The 26,593-nt window shown below is 44.5% G+C and overlaps 1 protein-coding gene across 1 annotated transcript in view; it reads left to right on the forward strand.

Moving 5' to 3' along the window:
* The window catches only part of LOC129712347 (cell adhesion molecule DSCAML1), a 463,662-nt gene that overhangs the window by 269,654 nt on the left and 167,415 nt on the right, over window positions 1-26,593 (forward strand). The window contains 2 exon segments of the mRNA XM_055660700.1: window positions 18,631-18,777; window positions 26,145-26,423. Coding sequence (XP_055516675.1) covers window positions 18,631-18,777; window positions 26,145-26,423 — 426 coding nt within the window.

Consider the following 26,593-nt stretch of genomic DNA (forward strand, 5'->3'; position numbering starts at 1 on the left):
CACTAAACTGTGCATTTGTGGCTTTGCAAAAGAAATGTCACTGTGGTGTGCCAATGTGACAATAATGAACCAGTGAACTGTTGACTGTTTCAAGTTGAACCCAACATGCTAGTCAAGAGGGGCTCGATGGAGTGGAATGGTACACTAATCCCATTTCATTCTCCCCATATTCCCATCAACTCCTAATGATTCGAACACTCTCCAAAGCACTAGGGGCAGGTTATATTAGCCATTTAACCTGCCAATCACACATTTAGTTTAGTTTAGTTTAGAGATACAGCGCGGAAACAGGCCATTCGGCCCACCGAGTCCACACGGACTAGCGATCCCCGCTCACTAACACTACCCTACCCCGCTCACTAACACTACCCTACACACACTAGGGACAATTTTACATTCACACACCAAGCCAATTAACCTACAAACCTGTACGTCTTTGGAGTGTGGGAGGAAACCGATGCAGAAAACACACATAGTTATTTATCTCAGAGATGACCCACGCAGGTCATGGTGAGATAGTACAAACTCCATATAGACAGCACCCGTAGACGGGATCGAACAAGGGCCTCTGGTGCTGTAAGGCAGTAGCTCTACCGCTACGCCACCCTGCCACCCTCTTTAGGATGTTGCAGGAATTAAAGCATCTTGGAAAAAGCCAACATGGTCACTGAGAAAACATGCGAATTCCACAGACTGCTCCGGGGATCAGGAATGAGCGCGGGAGCTGGAGCAGTGAGGCAGCAGTTTTACCAGCTGCATCACAGAACTAACCCAATTTGTACTCAGTTCCACTTTTGCGCTTCAGATCCAGAGTCAGATTCAGCTTAGTTTATTGTCCAGGGAGTAATGAAATTCCTTGTTCGCATGAAGGTCACTGTATACATGGCAACGAGAGAAACAACCACAATTGGCAAATGCACGGCAGCAGAATGGTTATAGATTTTATTGAATGAGGGTGGGGTTAAGAATACGCATACTTTTAGACTTTAGAGATACAGTGTCGAAAGAGGCCCTTCGGCCCACCGAGTCCGCGCCAACCAGCAATCACCCCCAACGCTAGCACAATGCTATACACAAGGGAAAATTTACCGAGCCCAAATTGTGGAAGGAAACCGGAGCACCTGGAGAAAACCCACAAGGTCACAGGGAGAACGTGCAAACTCCGTATAGACAGGCACCCGTAGTCAGTATTGAACCTGGGTCTCTGACTCCCGAGGCAGCACATCTGAGAAGAGGGTGTGAAAGAAGTGATTGGTTCAGGAGTCTGCTAGCCGGGGGGAAAGAGGTTGTTCTTAAATCTGGATGTCCAATCTTACAAGCTCCTGCACCTTCTCCCAGAGTTAGAAGAGGGAAAAGGGAATGGCCAGGATTCCAGGCATCCTTGATGATGCTCCCAGCCATCCAGAGGCAATGCACTGATGGACTTGTTGGAAGGAAGTGATTGATGAGCCTGTGATGGATTAGGCTGCGTTCACCACTCTCTGCAGGACCAGGCGGTGGAAACCAGGGCAGTTGCCACATCAAGCTTTTGTTCCCTTTAAAGCCTGACCTTCTCAGCAAAGGGAAGAGGGGAGAGACCCAAAGAACTGGACATAATATACCAACAATGTTTAGGTCCTGCTTGGCCCAATGAGCCAAGCTGTAACTCAGAAAGGAAACAACTATTCTTCCTAACAGAGATGTAAGATCTTTAGGTTGCAGAGTGAAGTGAGGGTGTTAACAAATGCTGGAAGATATTGCCTGGTAGGTATTTCTCACCCAATGGGAAATACATTCCATTTAGGACATGTGTAGGAAAGAACTGCATATGCTGGTTTAAATCAAAGTAACTCAACGGAACAGGCTCTCCATCATTGGAGCGAAAGAATGGGTCTGAAGAAGGGTCTCGACCGGAAACCTCAACCATTTCTTCTCTCCAGAGATGCTGCATGTCCCGCTGAGTTACTCCAGCATTTTGTGTCTACCTAGGACGTGCTTTAAGCTTAAAAAATATACTTGCCAGCGGAAACCTTTTAAATGTCTACCTATAATATACACCCCGCAACCAAAGGAAATCAGCCCACTTGTTCTCTCTCTGTCTCATTCATTTAAAAAAAATATATTTTCTCCCACTCACTGCCTCTTTGCAACACCCACCCCTCAGCTTCATGTAATTGTATTACACACCACAATATTCTGCATCCGGCAAAAGATCACACAGCAATTACTCACAAGCCTATGGTGTATCAATGCCATAAATAAATGATTTGCTTTCCTTTTGAATTTATTTAAAGATGCCCCCCCCCTCTCTCTCTCTCCCTCTCTCTCTCCCTCTCCCCTCTCTCACTCTCCCTCTCTCTTCTCTTCCTCACTCTCTTTCTCTCTCTCTCTCTCTCCCCCCATCTCCCCCCCCTCTCCCTCCTCCCCTCTCCCCCTCCCTCTCTCCCCTCTCCCCCTCCCCCCCCTCCCCCTTCCCCTCTCCCCCTCCTCATCTCCCCCTATCTCCCCCTCTCTTCCTTTCTCTTCTTTCTCTCTCTCTCCCTTGCTCTCTCCATTCTGTAATCCCCTTGGGTTGGATGCTAAATTATTTCAATTCATCTCCATTCAGTTAGATCAAGTTGCTCAAAGTGTTTTCCATGCGGGCCATCTTTAATCAATCATCCTCAGCCTAGCTGACCTTGAAGGATATTCATTGTTTCATTCAATTTCCCACAGTCAAAGAGCAGTGGAATAGAGAGCATCCAAGTGGTGGTGTCTCTGTGGGGGCCGTTATCAGACTGGGATACATGATGACATGAGTGGTAGGCTGGGACACCTTCATTCCTTGTGCCACTTACCCATCCGTAGTTTGCAGGCTCAACCCAGTTCAATCATCGTCCTGTTCACTGCATGGGGAATGGGCAACTATGGTCACACGCCAAACACAATAACCACCTGCCTTGTCATCAATTTGGCTTTGGAGAGAATTGGATTCCTTTTAGATTGTTCTCAAGGTGCAAGCAGTGCAGGAAAGGACAAAGTTATTAGCCATCCCTCGTGAAGTCTTGCTCCATTATCAGAATGATCCTTTCTATTGCCACAGTCAGGTTAATGCAGTGTCCTTTGCTATCACTAATGTCTTCAATACAGTCTATACTGAGGAAGCTGCCCCTTGGGGGCCTGTCCAGTGAAGTGCTGAACAATGTCCGACTTCTTCAGACCTTCGGACAAGCGGGATTAGAACAAGTTTCCAGATTATTAGTCAAGATTTCTGGATTATTGCCGCAATAACGGGCAAATGGTACTGGTGATTGTCGTTTCACAAAATCATTTCATCAACTCTTCAGGGAAGGGAATTTCAATTTTGCTTTTCATCGTTGGTGACCAGATGGATATCGTCGTTCTGCTAGTTGCAGGCCGGCATGCCAACGTAACTGCCGTCAACAGCCAAGTGCAGGTCGCTTCATGCCAAGGTCACTAGATAATCGGCATTCAAAAGAATGCCTGTGTGTGGAGAGGCCATCTACCAGGGTTGCAACCGTAAGAAATGCAACACTTGTCCCTTTACCTCCCCCCTCGACTCCATTCAAGGACCCAAGCAGTCGTTCCAGGTGCGACAGAGGTTCACCTGCATCTCCTCCAACCTCATCTATTGCATCCGCTGCTCTAGATGTCAGCAGATCAATTTCGGTGAGACTAAGCGGAGGTTGGGCGATCGTTTCGCCGAACATCTCCGCCCGGACCGCAATAAGCAACCTGACCTCCCGGTGGCTCAGCACTTCAACTCCCCCTCCCACTCTGTATCAGACCTCTCTGTCCTGGTTCTCCTCCATGGCCAGAGCGAGCAACACCAGGAATTGGAGGAACAGCACCTCATATTCCGCTTGGGGAGTCTGCATCCTGGGGGCATGAACATTGAATTCTCCCAATTTTGTTCGTCCTTGCTGTCTCCTCCCCTTCCTCAGCCCTTCTGCTGTCTCCTCTCATCCCCCAGTCTTCGGGCTCCTCCTCCTTTTTCTTTTCTTCTCCCCGCCTCCCCCACCCCCCATCAGCCTGAAGAAGGGTTTCGGCCCGAAACGTTGCCTTTTTCCTTCGCTCCATAGATGCTGCTGCACCCGCTGAGTTTCTCCAGCTTTTTTGTGTACCATCTACCAGGGAGTTGGGTTGTGCCATTGCTTGATGGTATGTGTTTCAGTCAACGCTGCAGAATCTACCTGGGTTGCAAACATCTTATCTTTACAAGTACAACACAATTGCTTGCAAACGTTGTTAACAAAAATGGAGCCTGCTTTGTTACATTCAGCTCGATTTGTAAAGGTCAATAACCTGTCTATAACGCTTATGTCTTATCTTATAATGGAATGTAGTAGCTATGTTTTTGCACACTGCAGAGATCATTTATTTTGTTGCTTGCTGTCAGCGTGTAGTTGAGTCGAGTCATATTGATGAGTTATCACAGTTTGGATAATCTACAGCAGGAAGCAAATAAAACTGAGTAGTTATGTTATTATGTCAATAATCCTGAAACCTCAACTAATAAAAGTCTGGAAACTATTTCTAATCCCACCATGGTTCAAACTCATTTGAATAAATAAATTGAGAATTTAAAGCTAGAATTATTAATGGTAAGAATAGAACATTTGGATTATTATAAAAGACCGTATGGAGTCTGACAGCATGGAACCAAGGCCTACAGCTCGACTTGTCCATGTTGACAAAGATGTTCCATCTAAAATAATCCCATTTGCCTGCTCCTGCCCCATATCCCACTAAACCGTTCCTATTCCTGTACTATCCAAGTGTTCTTCAAATGCTATGACAGTACCTGCCTCAACTACCTCCTCTGGCAGCTCGATCCATGTACCTACCACCATCTGAGTGAAAAAATAGCCCCTTAAGTTCCTATTCCAACTTGCCTCTCTTAACTTAAACATATGTCCTCTTGTTTTTGATTCCACTAAATCGGTAAATGAATGCATGGATGAGATAGGTTTAGAGGGATATGGGCCAAACGCGGGCAGATGGGACATTTCGAAGGGGCATCTTGGTCGGCAAGGGCAAGTTGGGCTGGAGGCCTGTTACTGTTGTAAATTACTCTATGACTGCAAATGCTGGAAAGCTGAAATGAAAAACAGGATGCTGAAAAGATATATGTCAAAGCTTGTGAGTTAAAAATGAACAGCTGGAGGAACTCAGCAGGTTGAGCAGCATCTGTGGGGCGGTGGAGAGGGGATGGGGAGGAATAGGCAACATTTCGACTTAAAACCCTGCACGAGAACTGATGGCTTTTCTGGGTCCTGATGCGGGGTTAAACTATAAACAACTTCTCTCCCCATAGATGCTGTTCAACCTGCTGAGTTCCTCCAGCAACACCATTATTTTGCTCCAGTTTCCTGCATCTGCAAACTTTTGTGTCTCCAGAGTTTCAAGTTGATAACCTATCACCAGGAAAGCTGACACAAGGAACTGCAGATGCTGGAAGTCTTGACCACAGCACTAAATGCCAGAAGAACTCAGTTGGTCAGGAGGCATCTGGGGAGGGAAATGGACAGATGAGGTCGAAGGAAGGGACCCATCTTCTGACTGGTGGCTTCAGAAAAGGCTGGTTTTCTAAAATTTAGAATTCAGTATCAACTCCGAGGAGCCTAGATGGAAAATGAGATGCTGTCCCTCAAACCCCTACTGGCTCAATGCATCACTGCCCCAGTGTAAGGGGCCAAAGACAACGAGGTCAGAGTGGGATGGGGCATTAAAGTGACAGATGACTTGATGCTATAGGTCAACCTTATGGACAGAGCTAAGGCGTTTAGTTTTGTTTAGTTTAGAGATACAGCGCGGAAACAGGCCCTTCGGCCCACCGAGTCCGCACTGACCAGCGATCCCCGCACATTAACACTATCCTACACACACTAGGGACAATTTACCCTTGTACCAAGCCAATTAAGCTACAAACCTGTACATTTTTGGAGTGTGGGAGGAAACCGTAGATCTCGGAGAAAACCCACGCAGATCTTCGGGAGAAAGTACAAACTCCGTGCAGCCAAGCAAACCTAGTCAGGATCAAACCCAGGCATTGTAAGGCAGTAGCTCTATTGCTATGCCACCATGCCGCCCAACGCAATCACCAGCCCGCATTTGGCTTCTCCAATGCAGGGCAGCAGGGAACCAGAGAAACATTGCAAAGGGAAACATCATTCTGTGATCCCGTCAAACACACTAGGGGTGAATTCCCATCTGGAAGTAGCCATTCTAATTTCCAGAATTGCACAAAAAAATCTTGGAAGTGGTCGATATCATGTTCTGCTCAGGAAAGGAATTGATTTTCACTTGTATAAAACCAAATAAATGGGTGTTCTGAGACAGAGTTTCCAGACATCCCCTTCCACCGAGCATCTGTGCAAGGCAATAATTCAAATCCAGCATTGCCCATTCATTTCCGAACCACGTTTGATGGTCCCGGGGTTAAGCTGTGTGCGAATTTTTGCTGATTGTTTGAACTGCGATAACATTTCTTAAAGTCTGCCAGCACACCAGGCAGCCTGGAGACCCAGATGCAGGATTTGTGGCTCAGTTTGGCAAAGCTACACACAAAATTCCATTTTTACTTCCCACATATCTCATAATTCATCATGAAGACCGAATGATCCATATGACGGAGAGCCGCTCATTGTTGAGAGGGAGCTTTTTAAAACTTTCAAAGTGGGACGGTGACATGCTCCAGGGAATAGATATATAATTTAATTCCACATCCTCAGAAATGTCCATGAATCTCTAAAACTCTGATGGTTATAGATGTCGGGAATTCTGACTTTGGATTAATCCATTGAGAAGGTATTAAGGCCAGTTCTTTTGAAACTCCGGACCTAAAAAATCCCAGCGACTCAAACCCATCAAAATGAAGCATAGATGTATATAAATAAGTAATGAATTACCTGTATGCCGAGTTCAGTTATCCGATGCACCTGTTGTACAATATTAATGACAATTGTCCATTCATCGTCAGCCTATAATTTTTGTCAAACGGCTCTTGTTTTATCCTCTGCTAAATTATTTAATATTTAAAAAGATAGGTTTTCTTCCTTTGTCCTTTGGAAGTACGTCAGGGTTTTGTTATCGAAAACTATCCGTGACCCAACTGTTGTTTAATTTATCGAACAGTACAGCACAGGAACAGACCTGTCATCTCACGATGCCTGTGCCGAACATGATACAAGATTAATCTTTCTGCCTGCCATATGGCTCCATTCCCTGCATATCCATGTGTCTCTCTAAAAGCCTCTTAAATGCCGCTAACATGTCTGCCTCCACCGCCCATGACAAGCACCTACCACTCTCCGTGTAAAGGAAATGCCCCACTCATCTCCGCTAAACTTTTCCCTTCTCACGGTAAGGCATGTCTTACATTTCCACGGTGATAAAAAGAACTTGTTTAGTCCCATGCTTATGTCTTCTAACTCTGTTCATATCCCCTCCTTTGATTATGAGTGGTTTTATCATCTCCATAGATTTTTGTATTATATGTACAAAGTACCTTTGGATTTTCTTTCAAGGTAGATAAAAACGCTGGAGAAACTCAGCGGGTGAGGCAGCATCTATGGAGCGAAGGAATAGGTGACGTTTCGGGTCGAGACCCTTCTTCAGACTGATGTGGGGGTGGAGGGGGCGGGAAGAAGAAAGGAAGAGGCAGAGACAGTGGGCTGTGGGAGAGCTGGGAAGGGGAGGGGAAAGAGGAAGAAAGCGAGGTCTACCTGAAATTGGAGAAGTCATTTCCATTCATCTGATTTACCGAGCTGTGGACCATTCGAGACCTAATTCCCTGCTTGATTTTTTTTTGTGCTTTCCTGTTACCCCTAAAAGGCCCTAACTGATCTAATCTTCCTAAACATTACATATGCTTACTTTTTTTTTAACCAAATTTACTCCTCATCCAAGGTTCACTTACCTTTCCATCCTTGCCCCAAAAAATAAACAGAGTTCTGGAGTAACTCAGCGAGCCTGGGAGTATCTCTGGAGAACATGGATGGGTGATGTTTCGGGTCGTGAACCTTCTTCAGACTTATTGATTTCATTCCTGCTCATTTGTTCACATGTTGCTGTCGAGCTTTGACTGTGTGAACCTACAAAGGAAATCCCAGTGCTAAGTGAGCCCAGGTCTGGTATAACTCACTCTCAAATTGCATTCTGATCAGCTTTAAGTCTGATTTACAATGAAACTCTGATAACATGGGACCCATGGATCTCTGCTAATGTTGGACAATCAGATTTTCCAAAGTGCTGCATGTCACCTGCCGAACTTAGGAAAAGTTAATACCAAACATGCATTTATACCAAACATGCATTTTGCATTCATATTGCACAGCAGCATGATAAACCATCCAGCGACCCCAGAGATTTTAAAGGGAATGGTAATATGCAAATAGACCACAAGTGGGACCTGTTGGCTGGTGTGGGCAAGTTGGGCCGAAGGGCCTGTGCATGCCGAGTTAATTGCATTCGTCAAAACAGGACGGACCACGTGAAGGTTGCAATCTTCCACCCCAGACAGTGTGGTACAAGGATAGCATGGTGGTGCAGTGGGACAGTCACTCAGGTTCACACAGGGTTCTTGGGTCATCTTGGATCATCAGAACCTCCCTGTAGAACCGCATAAGAAAGACAATCAAATCTGAGCTGGATGCGCAAGAGAGAGCAAAAAACAAACAAATTGCTGGAGGAACTCAGTAGGTCAGACAACATGTGTGGAGGAGAATGGACAGGTGATGTTTTGGATCAGGACCCTTCGTCAGTCCCAATGCATAATGTCGTCTATCCTTTCCCCAGCGCAGATCCTGCCTATGTGCCTCCAGCAGTGTGGTTTAATGTCAAACCTGAGCTGCTGGCTTAGCTATCATTATTTTTAAAGGCAAGCATTAGAAAGATAGACGTTTCTTATACATCCCCTGCAGAACATACCAAGCACTTTACAATCAATAAAGAACTTTATTTTGATGTCCAGTTACGGTTGGAACAGAGGAAACACAGCAGTCAATATGTGCAGAACAAACGTCCACAATCTGTTTTGGGATTGCTGATTGAGATGTAAATATTGGACTGAACACAAGTTTCGATTACCTCATTCATTTAACCAGACACTTGAAAGAGCGGTATGGTGGTGCAGTGGTAGAGTTGTTGCCTTAAGGACCTGTCCCACTTAGGCGATTTTTTAGGCAATTACAGGCGACTAGCCTGTGGCCACATGGTCTCCGGGGTGTTGCTTGTATGGTCGTGAGTCGTCTCCTCAGTCGCCCAAAGAATCATAGCGTTTTTCTGGTCACCGCTGGATTTTGAAATGTTCAACGTTTTTCAGCGACAGTCGGCGGCAGTTGGCTTGACGCTAACGAGTGTAGGTTGACTTCCCCTGAAGTAGGTGCTGACGTGGGTTGTCGCCAGGATAACGTAGGTTGTTGCCGGTGCTGACCAGTGCCTGCGCCAACCTAGGGTCGCTGTGTTGGAGCTCCGGAGAGCTGGGACTGCTGCCTTCAACATCGTGGAGCTGTGGTCTGCGGAGCGCTGACTTTATCAATGCGAAGCCTGGGATCTCACGCCCTAGGTCGCCAGTGTTGGAGCTCCGTCCAGCGCGGCCTGTGGACTTTGGGAGCCGCGGTCTCCGGGAGGAAGCGGCCGTCTCGGCACTCCAAAGCCGCTGAGAGTGTTCTTCTGTTCCGACGCCGGAGTTCCATCATCCCGGCGAAAGGGCCTGAAACATCGGTCCGCCATAGCGGCGACTGTGAAGGCCTCATAAGGCCCCGGCCACGGGTGAACATGGAGAAGTGGACTGAACTTTGCTGCCTTCCCTCACAGTGGGAAACGTTGATCCCACTGTGCGGGGATGTTTTTTTATGTTTATTGTTAAATTCTGTAATGTTGTGTTTATTTTATTTATGTGCTGCAATGGCAACTCAAATTTCACTGCACCAATTGGTGTATGTGACAATAAATGTGCTTTGTCCTTTGTCCTTTGACCTGCCACGACTATGACAGTTGCGGCAGTCGGCGAAAAAAATCGCCCAAGTGGGACAGGCCTATTACAGCGCCAGAGACCCAGGTTTGACCCTGACTACAGGTGCCGTCTGTACATGTAGGGAGTCTCTACATTCTCCCCATGACCTGCGTGGGTTTTCTCCAGAAGCTCCGGTTGCCTCCCACACTCCAAAGGTGTACATGTTTGTAGGCTAATTGGCTTGGTAAAATTGTAAATTGTCCCTAGTGTGTGTAGGATAGTGCTAAAGTGCCGGGATCGCTGGTCACTACGGACTCGGTGGGCCGAAGAGCCTGTTTCCACGCTGCATCTTTATACTAAACTTAAGAAATGATCTTGCTCTCCATCCTTTCCTCTCCCGTTCTACCTTTCTTCCTCCCTTTCTCTGTAAGACAAACTTAAAATGTAGACTAATGGGATTCACATCACTCCTGCACAATTGATATTTGTAGCAGCTCCTCACAGAGATTAGCTTAATCCCACTGTTTTTCCCTGCTCAGTTATTTTACATGTTTTGAAGTTGTGTGCGTTCCTTACAAAGAAAAACAAGTGCAAGATCTGGAAATGTTGCGGGAATGAACGGAACGTGATTCGAGGTGTTATCTGGAGTGTTGCACAGGCACCAGAACAATCCATTTCCAGATCTCAGCTCTGTTTTTGAGTGCCCTTTTGTTGATGGGGGGCCCCTGACATTTTGTGAACTATGGATTGAAGATACAATTTACACAGAGTGGCTCTGTGATTACACCTGATGCCCTGGCATTAAACCAGGGGCAGGATGTGCCGGTGCCGGGTCACTTCCTGCAGTGGTGGCCATTTTGTGGAGCAAATTATCTTCATTGCCCTGTTGACTTAATGAGTGGATGCACAGGGGGGAAAAGCAGATGGGATGGTGGAGGGATCCGAATGTGTTAGATGTGAAGGCAACTGGGACATGACAGGACCTAGGCCCACACCTCAACAATATCCGGGCCTGCCATGATGTACACTTCTTCTTCCGTCGCCTCTGCCTCCAGGCCTTTCTCTGTGGTATGGTGTCCTCTCCGCTCAGTGACGACCCCTTCTCCCATCCGGCATTCCTTCCAGCCTGAAGAAGGGTTGCAACCTGAAACATCACCGATCCATGTTCTCCAGAGATGCCGCCTGACCCGATGAGTTACTCCAGCACTGTCTTTTATTTTATGACAGGCCCATAACAGGGTGACATGTCTTCATTAATGACTGTGCGCAGGCCACCTTACAGTTTGGGTACAGATTCTGCGAGGGTCAGTAAAGCCAGGGTGATTTGAGTGGATTTACAGACAAACATAACAGTAGTAGGACCATTTGACTACTTTGGAGATACGAAAAAAGCCCTTCGACCCACTGAGTCAACGCCAACCAGTGTTCACCAGCCACACTAGCACCATCCTACTCACCAAGGACAATTTACAATTTTTACTGAAGCCAATTAACCTACAAAGCTGTGCGTCTTTGTAGTGCGGGAGGAAACCAGAGCACCCGGAGAAAACCCACGCGGTCACATACTAACTCTGTACAGACAGCACCCGTAGTCAGGATCGAACCCCCGTCTCTGGCGCTGTAAGGCATCAACTCTACTGCTGTGCCACCATACCACCCTTTCTAGTGTCTGGTTGAATGAATGAGGTAATCTCAACTGGTGTTCAGTCCAATATTTACATCTCAATCGGCATTCCCAAAACAGATTGTCGCGTTGTTTGTGGATGTTTGTTCTGCACAGACTGGCTGCTGTATTTCATTTAATCCAACGGTAACCAGACTTCAAAGTTAAATTCTTTATTGATTGTAAAGTGCTTGGTATGTTCTGCAGGGGATGTTTAAGAAATGGCTATCTTTCTAATGCTTGCCTTTACAAATAATGATAGTTAAGCCAGCAGCTCAGATTTGACATTAAACCACACTGCTGGAGGCACCTAGGCAGGATCTGCGCTGGGGAAAGGATAGACGACATTTTGCATTGGGACTGAAGAAGGGCACTGACCCAAAACGTCACCTATCCATTTTCCTCCACATATGCTGTCTGACCTGCTGAGTTTCTGCAGCATGAAGAAGGATTTCGGCCCGAAACGTTACCTATTTCCTTCGCTCCATAGATGCTGCTGCACCCGCTGAGTTTCTCCAGCATTTTTGTGTACCTTCGATTTTCCAGCATCTTGGCCAATCGTCGGTTCATGAGTTTGATGGGGCGCCTGGGCCAAAACTCGTCAGCTGGCCCGCCGGCTGGGCTTTGTGTGCAGTCCAGCACCCAGGCCAACTCATCTCTCACCCAGCCACGGCCAAGTCGGGCAACGAATTGCCGTCGGGAATCTGTCCCATATTTTGATCTTTTGTCCCTTATTTGGGAGTGAGAGAGTTGGCAACCCTAATCACTACTCACCTGACTGGTTCTGTTTCCCTTAATATTTTCCTATCAATGGTCATTCTGTGGAGACACTAGGAACTGCAGATGCTGGAATCTTGAATAAAACACAAAGTGCTGGAGTAACTCTGCGGGTAGGCAGCATCGCTGGAGGAGATGGATGGGCGACGTTTTGTGTCGAGGCCTTTCATCATTCAATCATTCAATCTCGGTTTCAAAGCTTTCAGGTGACCCCCATCTCCCATCACCTCGATCTCAGTAATTTAAGTTGGAATACATATTGGGGAATGAGAAGGCTTCAGATTTCCCCTGTCTGAGACTGCTGAAATCCTACCTCTAGTTTTAAGGCTGTACCACAACATTCTGAACTTGTCACCCCTTTCCCCCACTCCCATACCCAATGCCCATAGGAACAAGATGTATTTTGCACTGTCCCCGGTCAATTAGTCAAGAGTCAAGAGTCAATTTATTTGTCATTTGGACCCCTAGAGGTCCAAACGAAATGCCGTTTCTGCAGCCATACATTACACACAAATAGACCCAGACACAACATAATTACAATTTTACATAAACATCCATCACATAGCTGTGATGGAAGGCCAAAAAAAACGTATCTCTCCACTGCACTCTCCCCCCCCCGATGTCAGAGTCAAAGTCAAAGCCCCCGGCTGGCGATGGCGATTGTCCCGCGGCCATTGAAGCCACGCCGGGTGGTGCGAGGTCGCACACCGGGTCTTGGTGTTGGAGCCCCCGGCGTGCGCTCGTAAAATTAGCTTAAACGTGTAAATTAGATCACATTTACCTTCTCTGTTTAAAGGACTGTAATAGCAGACAACCTACATTTAACCCTCTTTAGTCTCTTTGTCCTGGTTTCAATCTAATGAGCACCATTTAATTTTACTCTCCTGGGATTTGCGCAGCAGAATTCAAAAGGGCATTAGGAAAAGGCCAGGTATTTACAGGACCGTGAGTCTAATGTCCGTGTTGGGAAATTATTAGAAAAATAACTTTGAAGGACCAGATTAGGCAGCCCTTGGTAAAGCAAGATTAATCAAAAATTAGTTAGCGTAGTTTGTAGAAACAAGGAACTGCAGGTGCTGGTTTACCAGGGAAAGACACAAAATGCTGGAGTAATATTTGGATCAATCAACATCCCTGGAGAACATGTGTAAGTGATGGTTAACGCCAGGACCCTTCTACCTGACTAGGTCCCCTGACCCGAAACTTCACCTATCCGTGTTCTCCAGGGATGCCGCCTGACCCGCTGAATTTCTGCAGCGTTTTGCGACTTTTGTCTGCATATTTTGGATCGGGAAAGATCCTATCTGACTAATTTCCTTTTTCAAAATGCACTGAAAAAGGTAGTACTGTTGATGTCAAAAAATACTTCAGGAAGCACTTTGAAGCGGTCTCAGATGGGAGACTGGTCCAAAATATTTGAGAGTGATGATGCAGGGTTATTTTTGTAGGGTTATTGGAAGCCTTTGACAAGTGGCATACACAGGAATCAGTGCTGAGACCCTTTACTGATTGTGACAGGGTTTTCTTCAATGAGGAGCAGTGAGGAGAGAGATGAGAGGTATACACATACCTCATGTTGATCCAGCTTGCAACATGTAGGAAAAGTAACCGGGAGCTTTGAAGAGAGCATTTCTTGGATAAGGGACATTAGTTAGGTAGACTCATTGGTGAAGCAGGAGTTATTCTCTGTGGAACAGAAGAGGCTATGAGAGCATCTGATGGAGGCATTTAAAGTCACAAAGTGTCGAGACAAAGAGAAACTATTCCCATTGGCAGATATGTCAAGGACGAGGATACAGAGCATTAAACAGATTGTGGCAAAGGAATCGAAAGTGGCATGAGGATAAAAAAATACACAGTGTGTGGTTAGGATCTATAATTTACTGCCAGTGGTAGCAGTGGAGGTGGTTCAATATTAATATGAAAGAAGGAACTGCAGATGCTGGTTTATACCAAAAATATACACAATGTGCTGGAATAACTCGGCAGATCAGGTAGCATCTCAGGAGAAAAAGGATGAGTGATGTTTCAGGTCAGAACTGAAATTTTGGGTCAAGTCTAAAGAAGGGTTCCAACCCGAAACGTCCCCCACCTTTTTTCTCCAGAAACGCTGCCTGACCCACAGAGTTACTCCAGCACTCTGTGTCTATCTTTGGTTCAATAGAAATGTTCAATAGGGAACTGGACAAGAATCAGAAGGAAAGGTTATCAGATTACGGATGAAGGCAGGGGAATGGGGCTAATGGGATTGTTGTTCCAGGGAGCCAACGTGTTGAATGGTCCACATCTGTAAAGTAACCGACCTGTGATTCTGTAAGGCTAGAGTATCACTGGCTGGGAATTTGTAGTGAGTGAGTCTATCAATGCTCATTGTTGTAACAGAGTAAGCCTGACAGCAATCTGTAGAGTGCACTCATGCAGACTTCTACACGGAACGCCAGACGTTGTAGTCAATGATGCCCTGCTCACTAAAGGTGCCTCTATTTTGAAGCCATCTCCAGCACAATCTTCAGAAATGACTATAATTCCAAGAATTTCATTTATTCTCACTGCAAATAAAAAAACACTGAAAAATTAATTTTTGCACAAAAGGTATTTTTTAATTGCATGCTTCTTGCTTAATGTCTTATTTCCCTTCACAAAAAGATATTATATGTCTAGATTGCCACTTCCTCAGATAAAAATGTCAAAACCACATAGATTTTTAAAAAATGTTTTACTTTTATTTTTAAAGAGCCGTTATTCCAGTTCCTGGCATAGTCCCCTGTGTATTGCACTCTTTAGTCATAAACTCAAAGAGTCATAGAATTATATAGCAATCATTTGGCCCACCAAGTTCACAAGCACCATCAATCACTGATGTACACTAATCCTACACTAATCCCACTTTATTATTTTGTAGTCTATAACATGCTGAAAAAGTTGGTTAATCTTAGCTTTTTTATTTTTTTTCGTTTGATGCCTGTTTATTTATTGGCATCCTTGTGTCGCAGAAGCATAGATGCGGGCCATTCAGCCCACCAATCCCACATTCCTATCAACTCCTTCCCCATCCCCCCCCATCCCCAGGTTCCAGCGCTCATCAAAGGTGAAATTGAGGCCAGGTCATTGGAGCAGTGAGGCAGCAACTCTACCAATTATGCTGGTATACGTCCCCTGCTTAGTGTGCATAATAACATCACTGTTACTACACACCAGAAACAACCTTGATCAGATCAGACAACTGACAGGAACTGAGTTCAGGAGGAATCATAAAGTCATAGACTTCAACAGCGCAGATTCAGCCTGCTGAGTCCACAATGACCTTTTTTTAGCCATCTTCATGAATCCTACTTTCTTGCATTAGGCTCTATGCTTCCATGACTTTCCCTGCTCTAATGTCTGTCTAAATGCCTCTTAAACCTGGCATTTGCATCTGATTCTATTACTTCTTTTGACAATGTGTTGTTCCAGACATCAATAACTCTATGTGTAGAGAAACGTACTCTTCAGATCATCTTAAAATCTTATCCTTCCTTTCTGAGTCTGAAAAAAGCACCCGACCCGAAACACCATCTGCCAATTCCATATACAGGAGTTACCTGACCCGCTGAGTTCCTCCAGCATTTAATGTTTTGTGCAAGATTCCAGCATCTGCAATTTCTTGTATCTCCTTCGTTCGGTTTGCTTTACATTTTGCTTATTATTATAGTCACCGGGATACAGTGAAAAGCATTGTTTTGCATGCTACCCTGGCAAACCAGGTAGTGCAAAGGAGAAAATAAACAGTGAGCAGAAAATAGTGTTACAGTTACAGAGAAAGTGCAGATAAAAAAGTGCAAAGTGAAAAGGTAGATTGGTAGATCCTGAGGATATGAAACGTCCTTTGTGAAAAGTCTCATTGGTGCAGGGAAGCAGCTGTTCTTGAATTTGGTGGAAACATGCTTTCATGTTTTTGTATCCGATGTGAGAGAGAAGATGAAGGAATGACCCGGGTGTGAATGGCCTTTGATTGTGTTGGCTGCTTTCCCAAAGCAACATGAAGTGTAGATGGAGTCAAATGGGATGGAGGTAGGTTGTGTCGGTAGGTAGGATGCCTTGACGTCTTGCTGTGATTGCCTGCAATCTTGGGCAGAGCCATTGCCATACATACCAAGCTGTGATGCATCTAGATAGGATTCTTTCTATGGTGCCTCTATAGATATTTGTAAGGGTCATTGGAGATATGACTATCCCCTCATGTTTTTGATACTCCTCCTGTGGTAGAAGAAGCCCGACCCCACAGAGATGACTCTGGCAGCATTCTGAGCAAAATTATTACACCAATAATCGCAGCACCGAACAATTCCTTTGCAACAGTTCTGATGAAAGGATATTGAGCTGAAACATTGATTCTATTTCAAAGTACAAAATGCTGGAGGAACTCAGGTGTCAGGCTGCACCTGGGGTGGGAATGAACAGCCAATGTTTCGGGCTGCACCCTACTTCAAACGGATTCTGACCCAGGAGTCTGAAGAAGGGTCTCAACCTGAAACATCACCATTTTCCTTCTCTCAGATTCAGATTCAGATTCAAATTCAATCTTTATTGTCATTGTGCAGTGTACAGTACAGAGACAACAAAATGCAGTTAGCATCTCCCCAGAAGAGTGAACATAGAATAATGAGCAATAAATATATATATACGTACATACAGTAGTAGTAGTGCAATTTGTCTGGGGGAAGGAATGTTCGGGGAGGGGGGGTGACTGGCAATCACCAAGGTCTCGGGAGACATGGGGCGTCGCTGCCATTTTGAACCAGAGGTGCTGCTTGTCTCGCTGAGTTACTCCAACTTTTTGTGTCTATCTTCGGTGTGAACCAGCATCTGGAGTTCCTTCCTACACATTCAAACTGATTCAGACTGATTGAGAGCTTCTCCAGCATCTCCAATCTCTTGTGTCTCCACCGACTCTTGTGTCGTTCTCCACACATGTTGCCTGCTGAGTTTTGCCAGCAGTTTCTATTTTAATTCAGATTTCCATCATCCAGTGCCTTTTGTTTTTGAGGTTTGTCATGCACAGTGTATTTATTGGCCAGCTGCATCGATGACAAATCCCCTATTGTTTAAGTTCTGGCATTTTTATACAAGGAACTATTAAATGAGACCTTTCAATGCTGAATAGACAGCACTGCAAGAGATATTAAGGAAGAAACTGAGGAAATCGTAGTTCGGAAGCAAATTCTATGGGTTCGGTACTCAGTGATTTACGCTGCTTGGTCTTGTTGATCAGGGAATTACTGGATGTTGAGTGAAGTGCCATGGATGTTAAGCCGAGGATCATCAATACTGCAGATGGAATTCTTCCTGGTTCTTGGTTCATCTGTATCCCTCAATCAATATCACTAAAGAAATGGATTATCTGGCAGCTGTTTTCATTGTTGATAATGAATGCTTGCTGCATGCACATTTTCCACATTAACTACATTGCAACAGTGGCTACAATCAAAAGTAATTCACTGGATGTAAAATGCTTTGGAACAGCCTCGGGCAGTGAAAAACATGATGGCAATGCAATTTCTTTTTTTTTTAACTGTAAGGATAGCGGTGATAGAGGATCCTAATTCAACGGAATCAAATTTACTGCATCTTAATCTTGGACTCTCATCGTTTGATGAGCAAGGCTAATTAATACAATAACAATCAATTATGTGGCACAGTGGCACAGCGTTGCTGCCCCACAGCGCCAGAGACCCAGGTTCAATCCTGACTACGGGTGCTGTCTGTATGGAGTTTGCACGTCCACCCTGTAACCATTTGGGTTTTTTCCGGGTGCTCTGGTTTCCTCCCACATTCCAAAGACTTGCAAGTTTGTAGGTTAATTGGTTTCTACAAATTGTCCCCAGTGCGTAGGATAGAATTAGTGTCTGGGTCATTGCTGGTTGGGGCGGACTCGGTGTGCCAAATGGCCTATTTCCATATGGTATAAATCACAGAGAGAGATGCACTCCAGATGCTGATGAAATGATGTCCCAGTCCATTGTCACAAAGCCTTTGCTGGATGGCTATTTCAGTTCAGTTTTGTTTATTGTCACGGGTACTGAGGTAGAACGAAAAGCTTTCAAAAAAAACTCCAATCAGGTAGCATTTTTGGAAAACATGGATGGTGCTGTTTCAGGTTGGTGCCCTTCTCCAATCTGAAGGGTCCCGACCCTCTTTCAACGCTTCATCACAGCTGGTTGACGTTGTTTTGCCGACAAGAAACTGAATGGTTTGTTTTCCTTTGTCTCTGCAGGGAATAGATTCCACATCACTACGTATGGAGCCTTGTACATATCTGATGTACAAAAGGAGGACGCATTGTCCACGTACAGGTGTATCACCAGACATAAATACAGCGGAGAAACGCGGCAGAGCAATGGAGCCCGCCTCTCTGTTTCCGGTAAGGGAAGTGTCGTCACCCACCGTCACACCAAAGTTGACGCTCCTTTTCTTTCTTTCACTCTTTGACCTCTTTGGTCACTCCAAGTTCCCTCGCTTTGCCATCCTTATGTCTTTACCTTGCCTGTGATGTTGTCCCCACAGCTCGAATGACCCAAGTTCAGCTCGACGGAGATTGCTGTCTGTGTGGAGTTTGCATCTCCTCCAGTTTACCCCCTGGTCCTTTAGTTTCCCCCCAATCGCAAAGACTCAGATTGATTGACCACTGTGCAATGGTTCTGGTCTAGGTGGGTGGCCAGAGCATCAGGGGCTGTTGAATGTTTAGATGAAGAGGGGTAAGAAGTGGCTTGTGAGCCAACAGTTGGCAGGGATATAATTGGGTGAATGATGGATGTTCTCTGAGAGCCAGCTTATAATTAATGGCCCACATAACATCTTTGCTGTGGGAAGGAAATATGAGAATATGCCACAATTTTGAAAGTCCTTTCAATAACAGAGGAACCACGAGAGAGTTAGTGCAACTCACTCTCAAAATATTCTGGATACATTGATGACCGTGATCATGTTCATTTAGGAAGGGGATGAGGAGCAATGTCTTTAGTCAGGGGGTGGAACTCTTTGCCACTGAAGGCTGTGGAGGCTGTCAGTGGATATTTTTTAGGCAGAGTAGATAGATTCTTGATTAGTACATGTGTCAGAGGTTATGGGGAGAAGGCAGGAGAATAGGGTTAGGAGGGAGAGATAGATCAGCCATGATTTGAATAGCGGAGTATACGTGATGGGCCGAATGGCCTAATTCTGCTGGAATTCCTTATGACCGTATGATCTTTTGATCTTAGCTCGATGATTCCGAATAATGGTCACAAAGTCAAGTCATTTCCAAATCTGGAACTCACAAACAACTCAAATAATAGAGTCTAAAGAAGGGTCTTGATCCAAAACATCACCTATTCTTTTTCTCCAGAGATGCTGCCTGACCCACTGAGTTACTCCAGCAGTTTGTGTCTTGTCTTTGGTATAAACTAGCATCTGCAGTTCCTTCCTACTCAAATAATGACTTATTGATTAGAGCAACGATGTAGACTGGAGGGCAGAACATGTATAATGAATTAATACGACTAGATAGATTAGATTGGAGGAACGATGTAGTCAACTGGATATGGGGCAGGTCTCGGGTTTGAACATGTTTCTGTTTATTATGTTTTTTTAGTATTAATATTTTGGGGTTAGATAGATAGACCCTCATTAGATAGAGCTCGTTTACCTGGTCTCGTTATCCCCTGCTAGTCTGCAGTAAGCCCTTTGTGGGCTCATAGTTCGTCGGGAGTATCACCTCGTTCCAGCTCTAGAAATCTTGTGACCTCGACCATTGCCTGTTTTTCGACTTCTGTTTTTTGCCTGCTCCTAGATTGTACTGTTGCCTCTGTTTTGCTTACCTGTGTACCGACTTGGACCGATTAAACTCTGAAGACTGATCTGCCCTGTGTCTGAGCCTGCATTTGTGTCCTCCTCCTTGTTCAGTTCTGATATTACGAACTGGCAATGAGCACTAAAACACAAAGAGCTTAAATACAGACTAGCAGGGGATAACGAGACACAGGTGAAACACATCAGGGCGGGGCCAATAATCACATGAGGGTAAATGACCTGATAGGAAATGGGACCTGAAACAAGAGGAGATGCGAGACACCAAAATAAAACAAGAATGCACACTCTAATACTAAAAAACACATAAGGAAGTGCTAGGACAGGTGAAACACATCAGGGCGGGGCCAATAATCACATGAGGGTAAACGACCTGATAGGAAATGGGACCTGAAACAAGAGGAGATGCGAGACACCAAAATAAAACAAGAATGCACACTCTAATACTAAAAAACAATAAGAAACAGAAACTAGATCAAACCCGAGACCTGACAATGGGGAGCAGGCAGACACGGGTTATTGATTGCGGACGATTAGTCATGAATGGCAGTGCTGGCTCGAAGGGCCGAATGGCCTCCTCCTGCACCTATTTTCTATGTTTCTATGTTTCTAATATGCTGAATTATGGGCAGTTGTGAAATTGACGGTTTATCTTTCTGTAACATCACGCTGAAAGTTTTACAAAGCCATGAGTTATTTACAGCAGGCAAGCAGGCAATCTGTTGCAAATGGACGAGGCTGGTTTCATACGTACTCCACATAAGCTGCCACCCACCCCTCTTTATACAAACCCTTCAACATTACCTCTATTCCATTCGCTGGCCTGGGTTTCAGAAACACAAGGAACTGAAGATGCTCAAATCGTGAGCAAACACAAGGCGGTGAAGGAGCTCTGCAGTTCAGGCAGCATCTGTAGTGGGAAAGGACAGGTGACGTTTCTGGTCGCGACCCTTCTTCAGACTCCATCTTATTTCACCAGATTCCCATCGCGGTTTTATTCAGCTTCCACTTAAAGTATTCTAGCCTCCTTGCTTCCACCCCTCACTGTGGTGGTAACTTCCTTTGGGTCGGGGAATTGTATTGTTCTGTGTTAGACATATTCAAGATTGATATTAATGGGCGCATGTTGGCAGGGGAAGGGTAGTGAGAAATGATACCAATTATACTCAGGGCTGGTAAAAAAAATGTCTTTAAATTGGATAGGACCCAATGCAGTGATGTATATTCTCCACAGGTGTTTGTGCGATAAAAAGGGAGATTTAATACGGCTTCCTGCGATGAAGGATCTTATTGTTTTTTTCACATGGGCCATTTTCTAACAATACAATAAGAGATGGGGGTGGAGGCAGGGATGGTGGGGGAAGGTTTAGCAGAGGGACTGATTCATTAATAATTAACGATTCAGGCAGCCTTGCATTTGATGGAATGCACCACATAGACTTAGTCGGCAAGCCTTTCTTCCTACTGATTGATGGAGTCTTGGCAACTTTTTTCCAAAATCACTGATGTGATGAGTATATAGATATGAGATATGGTCTGTATAATAAGGGCTTAAAAATAAAACTAATGGTGGCTATACCTGTCAGTCCTAGCAAAGTTAAAAAATCCTCTAGCCCTTAGCACAGAATCCCTCTTCATCCATTTTTGCTACTCACTTAACATGGTCTCATTAAACACAGAACAATATGTAGCGGCAGATTTTATATTGTTCAAGAGATTACTCCCTCTAGCCACTAAGTGGACTACATGATTGAGGAGAATGTCGTAATATGCATGTGAGCTCTCCATCAGAGACCTTCAAGCTTCTTCGCATGGTATACATCCAACCTTCTTCTGACCCTTACACTATAATCTTCGTCAAACTCCAGCATATCGCTTTAAAGGTTAGAAAACTCCTTGTGTCTCCGTTACACTCCGCATGGTCAAGGGTATACCTTCCTAATGCAAGTCCCAAACTAAACTAACAACTAAGCTTCTGCGCAAGAAACGTAGCTCCAAACACGCCTTAGAATACGTCATAAATCCCACCCACATAATAACGGGCAGTCTAAAATGTGCCATAATTAATGACACACAAAACAAGCCATATGGCCACTGCACGATATAGCACAGGAACAGGCCCTTCGGCCCATAATGTCCATGCTTAACAATTCCTATATGTGATTTCCCAGTCTATCATATTTTTCATTTTTTCATGTGCCTCTCTGCCTACACAAGGGGATGCAGCTGACTAGAACTATGTCTAACCCAAGTCTTAAACATATTCATGCAACACAAGGACTCTGTTTGGATGTAACAATTTCATAATATGTTTCTGATTTCAAACTTAACTTTTGAGATATTTGAGTGCTAAAGCTCTTATGGTCCAGGAAATGAAATGCTGTTGACTCTCTTCTTATTAGACATTGGTTTGCCTGACAACAATAACTCACCAGTAACATAGCCGGCCTTTTTCTGTCCAATAATTGAAATGGATGGCTAAAGAAAGGAGCTCTTCTTTGGTGATGTAACCTAATGATTTTCCTGTACGTGTCCTGTCAAATGCTATCATTTACCCAGATCGAGAAACACAATTAAAGTTCTTCCTGAGGTGTGGGCAGATTTAGAGTTTGCTGTTCAAGCAGTGAAATAAGCACTAATCTTCTGGTAAAAAAAAAAAATAAAGCTGCCAGGATTATTGCTGTAATAAAAATCCAGCTCGCAAAATGAATATTCAAAGCACAACCTTAATTAAAAATGTGCCTTTTACTTGTGCTCAGTCACATTTCTCCTCTCCTTCACTATTGTGTGACAAGAGGGTAGGTGCCTGAAAGATACAGACTTGAGTTCACTGTCTACGCTTCCTGGGGGCACACTGAATGGGTGAGTATTTCCATGCGGCATGCACTGAGAGCTGGGATGCATCCCGGAAAAAGATGACGGAAGCAGATTCAGTCGTAATGCTCAAAATGGAATTGTGCATCCATATGGACAAATGGCATCAAGGGTATGGGAATAATTGGGAAAGTGGGATTAAACAGAACATTGAATGGGATTCAACTATTAAGTATCTCTACTCTGTTCCGCCATTCAATGGATTTATAGGTGATCTTTTCCCCCATTTTTCTTAATACCTAGGCTTGGTGGAAATCTAACAATTCCAGATATAAAATAAACGTGACCAATAATGAAATGCCCTTTGTGGAAGGATGTTCCAAACTTCTATTAAGCAATGCTTGTCTCACAGTAAAAGCTCCTCCTGAGGATATAGACCTGATGAAGGGTCTTGGCCCAGAACATCAATATACACCTCGTGCCCTCAAGGAGCCTGCTTGACCTGCTGAGTTCTTCCAGCATCTCCTTTTGTTCCAGATTCTAGCTTAGTGGATCAGAAAACATCTAGATTCTAGATTCTAACTTAGTGGATCAGAAAGCATCTTAGGAGGAAATGGACAGGCGCCACTGGCTGAAACCACTGAGTTACTCCAGTACTTTATGTATTACTCAAGATTGCAGCATCTGCAGTTCCTTGTGTTTCCAGCACATCTTTTTGAAGATGAATGCTTGTCCAAACTTAGTCCACCATTTCACAGGGTCTTCAATCAGATGTATACACAGCCTGCACCAGTTTTAGATTCTCTGTTGTTGATTACAGGTAGTTCAAGCCATGAAGTCTGTACTGCCTGTTTACCTCTCATTACATTTTCTCTTATCGCCAATGTTATTTCATCCTTGATCTAGAGTGCGACTCGTTTAATTCCCAGCCCGGTCCAGTTTACATCAACATCTCTGTAACGGGCACCATGTTATTCTCTCCAAGTTGAATCTGTGCCTTCAATTAATTCAATTCTACTCTGCAACATTGTGGTTAAATTACCAAGCCAGCGATCAGAGACTTAAATTATTGATTTGAGATGTGGATTTAAATCCCACCGTTGTTGTGGTTGAGCAATTATGGGAATCTAAATAAATTCAGGAGCGAAATGTAATTATTGGCAGTGGTGAGATGCTGTTTGCTTACCAGTGTCCTTTAGTGAAAGAAATAGTCTATCTCTATCCAGTCCAGCCCATGAAGAATGCTTGTTGTACTGTAGTTGCCTCTTAGTTGTCCTTTGAAACGGCCCCACAAGTCATTCAGTTCAGGGAAAGTTAATCCTGGCCAACAAATGCTGCTCTTGCCAGTGACAACAGCATCATGTGAATGATGAAGTAAAAAGTACACTTATATAAAGCATGTTTATTTTTGGTTCGCAATGCTACCCTGTTCAAAGAGCCAAACATATGGTCCGTACTGAATGTTTTCTGCTGGGATGTTTTGATTCTCTTTGTCAGTTGCATTTAAATATTTTGCAAAATTTTCCAACCTGTTCTAAAAACAAGAACAACCTGGAAATAACCAGCAAGTCTGTGCAAAGGGAAAACAGTACTAATGTATCAGGGGAAGAGATAGGGTGACGCACATAGTACTTTTTCCCAGGGTCGGGGAAATCAAGGACCTAGGTTTAAGGTGAGAGGAGAAAGGTATAATAGGAACCAAGGGGGCATCTTTTTCACGCGGAGGGTGGTGGGTATATAGAACGAGCTACTAGAGGAAGTATTTAAGGCATGCACAATTACAACATTTAAAAGACATTTGGGCAGGTACATGGATCGGAAAGGTTTAGAGGAGTGTGGCCCAGCGGTGGGCAAATGAGACTGGCTTGGATGGGGCACCTTGGTCGGCATGGGAACGTTGGGCCAATGGGCCTGTTTACATGCTGTATGACCCTATGACTTCCTGCATTTTTCAGGTTAATGACTTTGCATCAGACCTTAAATGGGAGGGAAATAAAAGCATGTTTTAGGTTAAAGATTGGCCACTTGGATCTTCAAGGTTTTGTTGCCATTTAATAAGAACAAGGCTGATCTGATGGTAACTTCAATTCCAAGATGCTCATCTACCCACGATAACCTTTCACCCCACACTCGCAAATGTTCCAACACTGGCCTTCCACCGCATTTTGAAGAGAAGTCCAAAGATTTATGACTCTCTGAAAGAGAAGATATCATATTCTAACTTCTGGAAGGAAGGAATTTTAATGCATCACAATGCTAATGTTCTCTGATAGTTCTTTAACACTGATTGCTACCACCGCCGTTATTTAGTTGCACAATGACACCCACTGGAATACTTCGGGAAGGAAACAAATGAAGGGTTAGAATTGACATTAATAACCTTCAGCACAAGGAGTAGCTTGAATAAAGTGGAAATGAGAAAGAACACCAAACGTTTTATGTGAAGAAGGGTTTTGTCTGAAGAAGAGTTCCGAGCCAAAATGTCACCTGTCCTTTTTCTCCAGAGATACTGCCTGACCCACTGGGTTACTCCACCACTTTGTGTCTATCTTTTATGACAGATTGAGTCAACCTTTGGACTATGCCACATCTAAATTTCATCCAAGTGTGCCTCTTATGATCATTTTATTAGACAATCTTGTTGTAATTTCCTTACTTTTTTGCTGTATTCTTTCTTTTGTTGTTTGCAGTCATTTAAATCTTATCTTTTCTCCCATAATTTTCTTTCCTTCCCTTAATTTTTCTTCCTTTTACTGCCTGCACCATTTCCCTTCCATTCCTCGTTCCATTTTCTCCTTCCATATTTTTCTATCATCTTTCATTGCCAAGTGTCAATGACATTGATGCCATGTGAAGGTGGACAAAAATGCTGGAGAAACTCAGCGGGTGAGGCAGCATCTATGGAAGGAAGGAATAGGTGACGTTTCGGGTCGAGACCCTTCTTCAGACTGATGTTGGGGGGGGGGGGGGGGGGAGAAGAAAGGAAGAGGCGGAGACAGTGGGCTGTGGGAAAGCTGCGAAGGGGACGGGGGAAGGAAGGAGAAAGCAAGGACTACCTGAAATTGGAGAAGTCAATGAGGCTCCTTACCAGAATCAGGTCTCAAAATCCCACATGTTTTTCCTCCACAGATCCTATGGAATCAGCGCCTACAGTCTTGGACAGTTTTCAGTCCAGAGAAGTTAAAACCAGGCAAACTTTGGAGCTTCCTTGCATTGCTTCAGGTTACCCAAACCCAATGATCCGCTGGGTGAAAGATAACAGGCCTTTGCCAGTAGACGGCAGATGGACCAAACGCATTACAGGCTTGACGATCAACAACTTGCGTGTGGAGGACAGTGGGAACTACATCTGTGAGGTGACCAACACGTTTGGCTCAGCGGAGGTTAATGGAATCATTAACGTAATAGGTAAGAGCATTCTGGGTTTCCATTGAAATGCAGTGAGCTCACAAATAAACCCACCAGGGTGATGCATTTTCAAGGAGTACGTGCCAGCTCAAATATAATATGTACCTAGATGCAAGTGCAATGTGTAAATGCATGCATTGACATTGTCTTAATGTGTTCCAGTCAACAGT

The sequence above is a fragment of the Leucoraja erinacea genome, chromosome 32, assembly GCF_028641065.1.
Source record: "Leucoraja erinacea ecotype New England chromosome 32, Leri_hhj_1, whole genome shotgun sequence".
NCBI classification, from domain to species: domain Eukaryota; kingdom Metazoa; phylum Chordata; class Chondrichthyes; order Rajiformes; family Rajidae; genus Leucoraja; species Leucoraja erinaceus.